Here is a 7,500-nt window from a genome sequence, read left to right as displayed (position 1 = left end):
CATACCACGTTTGATCCTTAGTCTTGGTCCTGATCCGTGCCGACTTTAGTGCACTGCTATCTGTGTGATTCTGACCGGGCCCATGGTTTATTTTCGCTCCCTCCCTCCCTCCCTGTGTGCACGGGGCCGTGCGGTGCAGGGGACCGCGTGGAGGAGGGTCAGCCACTGTCAACAAGCGGGAGGCCGTGAGAAAGACAAACATTCTATTTGTGGATCTCTTGTGTTTATGCTACAGCTGTTGAATTTAAACGGCCTCCTCGGTGCATTTCTCGCATAGCGGCGACTGGGTTCATCATCATAGCCAGCGGTCAAAGCGCTCCTGTAGCGCGAGGCCGGTGCGTCGTCGCGATAGCCGCTCTAACCGCGACCACGGTAATTCCACGTGTGGTGTAGGAGTCGGCCTTCAGCGACGTGTTTTCCGTAGTGAAGGGTGTTGCGCTGTAAGCGGGAGAGGTGGAAATTGGAGACATTAAAGATGTTTGAATCCGTGCCGCAGATGAACCTGTCTGCCTGCTGATGATTGATTGATTGATTGATTGATTGATTGATTGAAAACTTTATTAACAGATTGCAGAATGGGTACAGTACAGCTCAATACACACAATTGTTAAGGGTAAGCAGACCAGAGAAAGACTTTCGTCTTGTTTACATCAGGGTCCCCCATTTTCAATTCATCAGGAATTCATGCTGTCGTGTAATATATTATCATGTCATTATAGATCTGTGTTGAGATATCATTTTACAGCTTGACTGGTTCACTGTGACCAGCTATGTAATGTGTGTGTGTCTCTTTAAGAGACTCCAAGGTAATCTCCACAGCCAGCCAAAGCAAGGTTATTATTACTTCCCGTAGCTGGGAACCATTTTTATTTACTTTCATCATCATATCTGATAATGTATAATGTTACGTCTTGCAAGTGTGTATTAAACTATGTTCTGCCCAAACCTCTTGGTCACTTTATGGCCAGATGCTACTGTGTGAACATGATGTATCTGTCTGTAAACTGTCCTTTCATTGTGGCCACGATGAAATAAACGTTTCTATTATTTTAATGACTCGGAATGATTTATAAACGGCTCATCGTTTTGTCCTTTAATATTTCCCCTTACACTGCTCCTCCTACACGTGTCTCTCGGGGGGGGGCAGGGAGAGCCGGGTGGCGAGACGGATATCTTGTCCCTTCCGGTCCTTTTATCGTCTTCTGTCAAAGTAACAGAACAGCCTCGCGGTCGGATCAGGCCGCCCCTCAGCCGCGCTGCATGGAGGGGCGTAGCGTCAGAGCCAGTGTACATACAGTATCTCTGCCGTTACACGCCTCATATATACACAACGGTGATCGTTTCAAGGAAAAGAGATATCACGTTGTTGTTTGGGTTGGACGACGGCGGGTTGGATAGCGAGGATCCGCAGCGACGGCAACAACACACCCTCTCTGCGTCTGCGCTCTTCCAGACAACCAATCAATTATTTAAAGCCTTTTTTCTTTTTTTCTTTTACTATTTTTCCATTCGCATCAGTCGGTTGTTTTATGACGGCTGCAGGCGGTTGGTTGTTTTGGGGAGGAATCACTGCACATCACACGCCACTCCTCTCGCAGCCTGGATACAATGTTTTTTTTCATTATCTGGCAAAACATCTGCAAACCTAGAATCCCATTGTTTTGTTTCCCATAACACTGAGCTCCATCTGCCGTGGCTGCTGTACTAGGGTTGTGTGAGTGTGACGTCGGACCGAGACAGGAGGCTTCTGACTCACATTATCTGCTCACTTTCCAATAACCGATACATAAATCTGCTGATATACGCTTTTTCTTTTTTAAGACGGCATGAAAAAGCAGACGTTTCTTTGCAAATATCCCAGTCAAAATAAATAAGAATAAACAAGACTAGGCGAGCCTGGTTCAGCCGGAAGCGGCTGCGACTCTCATGCAGGCTTGTTTCAACAACGGGGAGTCGACCGCTCAGTTAGTCAGGGACCGGCAAAAGTAAAGATTGAACCAAAAAACAAGTTTTTATTTCAACAAAACGTTACCACTTTAACCTCAAACAAAGAAGGAAAGTGTTTCTGTCTCATTCGATAATGTAATGCTTCAAAATAAGAACAGATTTAGTATATATCAACATATTCGCCTTTCAAACGAAAACAGAAAGAGATGTAACGTTTTAGCACGCCGCCACAGGGCTATGCATTTATTTGATTATAGTTGTGATGATTTCACACGTCACCATAATATCGCTGAATAGGGGCCTACAACGTGAGGGTGACTGATCTTGTTTGTCCTTCTGCCCGCAGCACCCTGTCCAGCTGCGTACACGCCGTGGTGGCCTTGCTGTACCCCTTCTCCTGGCAGCACACCTTCATCCCGGTGCTCCCGGCCTCCATGGTGGACATCGTCTGCTGCCCCACACCCTTCCTGGTGGGTCTGCTGTCCAGCTCGCTGCCCAAACTCAAGGAGCTCCCCGTGGAAGAGGTGGGTACAGCGTCCGTGGCTTATCTCAGGTCTTATCTCAGGTCTTATCTCAGGTCTTATCTCAGGTCTTATCTCAGGTCTTATCTCAGGTCTTATTTCAGGTCTTATCTCAGGTCTTATCTCAGGTCTTATCTCAGGTCTTATCTCAGGTCTTATTTCAGGTCTTATCTCAGGTCTTATCTCAGGTCTTATCTCAGGTCTTATCTCAGGTATTATCTCGGGTCTTATCTCAGGTCTTATCTCAGGTCTTATCTCAGGTCTTATTTCAGGTCTTATCTCAGGTCTTATCCCGGGTCTTATCTCAGGTCTTATCTCAGGTCTTATCTCAGGTCTTATCTCAGGTCTTATCTCGGGTCTTATCTCGGGTCTTATCTCAGGTCTTATCTCGGGTCTTATCTCAGGTCTTATCTCAGGTCTTATCTCGGGTCTTATCTCAGGTCTTATCTCAGGTCTTATCTCGGGTCTTATCTCAGGTCTTATCTCAGGTCTTATCTCAGGTCTTATCTCAGGTCTTATCTCAGGTCTTATCTCAGGTCTTATCTCGGGTCTTATCTCAGGTCTTATCTCAGGTCTTATCTCAGGTCTTATCCCGGGTCTTATCTCAGGTCTTATCTCGGGTCTTATCTCAGGTCTTATCTCAGGTCTTATCTCGGGTCTTATCCTGGGTCTTATCTCAGGTCTTATCTCAGGTCTTATCTCAGGTCTTATCTCGGGTCTTATCCTGGGTCTTATTCCGGGTCTTATCTCAGGTCTTATCTCAGGTCTTATCTCAGGTCTTATCTCAGGTCTTATCTCAGGTCTTATCCTGGGTCTTATCTCAGGTCTTATCTCAGGTCTTATCCTGGGTCTTATTCCGGGTCTTATCTCAGGTCTTATCTCAGGTCTTATCTCAGGTCTTATCTCAGGTCTTATCTCAGGTCGTATCTCAGGTCTTATCCCGGGTCTTATCTCAGGTCTTATCTCAGGTCTTATCTCAGGTCTTATCCTGGGTCTTATCTCAGGTCTTATCTCAGGTCTTATCCTGGGTCTTATTCCGGGTCTTATCTCAGGTCTTATCTCAGGTCTTATCTCAGGTCTTATCTCAGGTCTTATCTCAGGTCGTATCTCAGGTCTTATCCCGGGTCTTATCTCAGGTCTTATCTCAGGTCTTATCTCAGGTCTTATCTCAGGTCTTATCCCGGGTCTTATCTCAGGTCTTATCCCGCGTCTTATCTAGGGTCTTATCTCAGGTCTTATCCCGCGTCTTATCTAGGGTCTTATATTAGTGTCTCATGTTAGTGTCTCAAGTTAGTGTCTCATGTTAGTGTCTCATGTTAGTGTCTCATGTCTCATGTTAGTGTCTCATGTCTCATGTTAGTGTCTCATGTTAGTGTCTCATGTTAGTGTCTCATGTTAGTGTCTCATGTTAGTGTCTCATGTCTCATGTTAGTGTCTCATGTTAGTGTCTCATGTTAGTGTCTCATGTTAGTGTCTCATGTCTCATGTTAGTGTCTCATGTTAGTGTCTCATGTCTCATGTTAGTGTCTCATGTTAGTGTCTCATGTTAGTGTCTCATGTCTCATGTTAGTGTCTCATGTCTCATGTTAGTGTCTCATGTCTCATGTTAGTGTCTCCTGTTAGTGTCTCATGTCTCATGTTAGTGTCTCATGTCTCATGTTAGTGTCTCATGTTAGTGTCTCATGTTAGTGTCTCATGTCTCATGTTAGTGTCTCATGTTAGTGTCTCATGTCTCATGTTAGTGTCTCATGTTAGTGTCTCAAGTTAGTGTCTCATGTGAGTGTCTCATGTTAGTGTCTCATGTTAGTGTCTCATGTTAGTGTCTCCGGTTAGTGTCTCCTGTTAGTGTCTCATGTTAGTGTCTCATGTTAGTGTCTCATGTCTCATGTTAGTGTCTCATGTTAGTGTCTTATGTTAGTGTCTCATGTCTCATGTTAGTTAGTGTCTCATGTTAGCTAGTGTCTCATGTTAGTGTCTCATGTTAGTGTCTCATGTTAGTGTCTCATGTTAGTGTCTCATGTTAGTGTCTCATGTTAGTGTCTCCTGTTAGTGTCTCATGTTAGTGTCTCATGTTAGTGTCTCATGTTAGTGTCTCATGTTAGTGTCTCATGTCTCATGTTAGTGTCTCATGTTAGTGTCTCATGTTAGTGTCTCATGTCTCATGTTAGTGTCTCATGTTAGTGTCTCATGTCTCATGTTAGTGTCTCATGTTAGTGTCTCATGTTAGTGTCTCATGTTAGTGTCTCATGTTAGTGTCTCATGTCTCATGTTAGTGTCTCATGTTAGTGTCTCATGTTAGTGTCTCATGTTAGTGTCTCATGTTAGTGTCTCATGTCTCATGTTAGTGTCTCATGTTAGTGTCTCATGTCTCATGTTAGTGTCTCATGTTAGTGTCTCATGTCTCATGTTAGTGTCTCATGTTAGTGTCTCATGTTAGTGTCTCATGTTAGTGTCTCATGTTAGTGTCTCATGTCTCATGTTAGTGTCTCATGTTAGTGTCTCATGTCTCATGTTAGTGTCTCATGTTAGTGTCTCATGTTAGTGTCTCATGTTAGTGTCTCATGTCTCATGTTAGTGTCTCATGTTAGTGTCTCATGTTAGTGTCTCATGTTAGTGTCTCATGTCTCATGTTAGTGTCTCATGTTAGTGTCTCATGTCTCATGTTAGTGTCTCATGTTAGTGTCTCATGTTAGTGTCTCATGTTAGTGTCTCATGTTAGTGTCTCCTGTTAGTGTCTCATGTTAGTGTCTCATGTTAGTGTCTCATGTTAGTGTCTCATGTTAGTACTCAGGAGTGGCACAAATACCACTATCGCAAGTTTTAATCATTTTCCTTTGGCTCATGAAACTTGTTTCTGTTGCGGTTGTGAGAATGTCATTACGAATGTTGATCTTTTGGCTGATAAACCGGAAGGAGAGTTCACAGAGTGTGAGCGGGACAGATCATCAAGAGGTCCCCTCCCAGCGCTCCCCGGGGAACAAGCATGGGCGGTTCCACTTTGCAGGGGCAGGTTGAGGTTAGAATGACTGTCATGAGACCATGGGGCTAGATCCACAAAGAATGGATTGCACGGTGCTAATTGCACCCTTACTTACAATTCATTATGAATTGAAAATGGGGGACCCTGATGTAAACAAGACGAAAGTCTTTCTCTGGTCTGCATCCCCTTAACAATTGTGTGTATTGAGCCATACTGTATTGTACCCATTCTGCAATCTGTTAATACAAATTTCAATTAATCTGCCTGAATCATAGCCACGTTAATAACGTTTGTAATAAACCAAACCGTTTGTAATAAACCAAACCGTTTGTAAATCCATCAAGATTTCAGTGAGTTAAGAGTATCTTTGTTTGTGCAGATCATTCACCTTACAACAGCTACCATAGAACATACCAGAATAGTTGACTGTGACAAGATAGATGGCCCACTGGTGAACTACGCTGGAGACTCCGCCTTGCACCATCTAGTTATATATATCTATGAGCCTAACTGTATGAACCCCCCCCCCCCCCCCCCCCCCCCGATCCAATCGAATTTCAGAAAAATGCATGGTAAACAGAGAACGCTGAACTTGACAATGTTTGTTCCACGAGTGCTGTGTGAGGTAGTATTACCATTGTTGATACATAAGACATGGATTTACAGCCTAGAGCTGCTGAGACTGGCAATTAGGCAACTCTTGTTTCTGTCATCTACCCAGAAATATGTTGAGTGCAAGCAAAGTAAAGTAAAGCGGGGTGGATCGTTGAGCCTTGGCAGAGGTCCGCACTCCACCAGTGTATTCTGCGAGCCACGGAATGCTTTCAAACCATCAGAACCGCTGTATATTCACACAGACTTCACAAAATGTTTTTTCCCCCCTTCCTCATTTGAATCTAGGATTTCAGCTGTGCATAGTCTGGAAGGTCTCTAACCAGTTGTAGGTTGAATTCACAATAGGAATCAAATAACAAACGCTTGGCTCAAAGGCAAAGCTACATTCTCTCTTTTTTTTAATCTTTTTCCTCCTTCTTTTTTCCGATTTTTCTCCCATCCCAATGTTAGTCGTTATGCCAATTCCCAATCCCCTTCCTGGTCGTTGCGCACTCTACCCCCTACCGTCGGTCCGGGAGGGCGGAGACTATCACATGCTTCCTCCGACACATGTGTACCCAGCCCACCGCTTCTTTTCACCTGGCAGCGCGGACTCTCACTGGGAGAGTGGAACGTGTGGAAGGTCACACTACCTCCTCCAGATCCTTCCCTTGCTGTGCAGGCGCCCCGACCGAACTGTAGGAGTCGCTGTTTACAACGACCAGGACCCACCCTCGCCGGGTTTCCCACCCACTAACACTGCCAATTGTGTCAGTATGGACGGTCGGCCAACCCGGAAGCACCACAGCTGGATTCGATCCCACTGTCTCTGTGGTGGTAGACAGGCGCTTAGTCCGCTGCGCTACCCGGCCAGCCTGCAAAGCTACATTCTCTTTGATGTCTCTGTGTAACGTGATCCCTCTCCACTGGTTTTCCAGCCCGTGAACCCTCTAGGTTCCCAGTGTAGAGCGGCGCTATAATCGGAGCCAAGACTTTCGCAGTGCCCTTGTCTTTGTCCAACAACGCTGTCGGAAAAGCCAGTATTTTGTATCTGACCACAGCCAATTAGAGAGTGAGTTAGTGTGTGTGTGTGTGTGTGTGTGTGTGTGTGTGTGTGTGTGTGTGTGTGTGTGTGTGTGTGTGTGTGTGTGTGTGTGTGTGTGATGCTGACCCTGGCTTGGAGGCATCCTCAGCCCCCGGCTGGTGTTAGGGGAACTGGTGTTAGGGGAGATAGGGGAGCTGGTGTTAGGGGAGATAGGGGAGCTGGTGTTAGGGGAGATAGGGGAGCTGGTGTTAGGGGAGATAGGGGAACTGGTGTTAGGGGAGATAGGGGAGCTGGTGTTAGGGGAGATAGGGGAACTGGTGTTAGGGGAGATAGGGGAGCTGGTGTTAGGGGAGATAGGGGAGCTGGTGTTAGGGGAGATAGGGGAGCTGGTGTTAGGGGAGATAGGGGAGCTG

At 45.7% G+C, this 7,500-nt stretch overlaps 1 protein-coding gene across 1 annotated transcript in view; it reads left to right on the top strand.

Annotated features, from left to right (window-relative positions):
- Positions 1 to 7,500, top strand: part of dennd2b (DENN domain containing 2B) — a 112,858-nt gene that overhangs the window by 95,633 nt on the left and 9,725 nt on the right. Inside the window, exons 10-11 of the mRNA XM_084308247.1 lie at positions 394 to 440; positions 2,294 to 2,471. Coding sequence (XP_084164373.1) covers positions 394 to 440; positions 2,294 to 2,471 — 225 coding nt within the window. The remainder of the gene's footprint in view (positions 1 to 393; positions 441 to 2,293; positions 2,472 to 7,500) is intronic.

This window comes from Notolepis coatsorum, assembly GCF_963971535.1.
Source record: "Notolepis coatsorum genome assembly, chromosome: 2".
Classification (NCBI taxonomy): domain Eukaryota; kingdom Metazoa; phylum Chordata; class Actinopteri; order Aulopiformes; family Paralepididae; genus Notolepis; species Notolepis coatsorum.
This window is presented reverse-complemented; position numbering and strand designations above follow the sequence as displayed.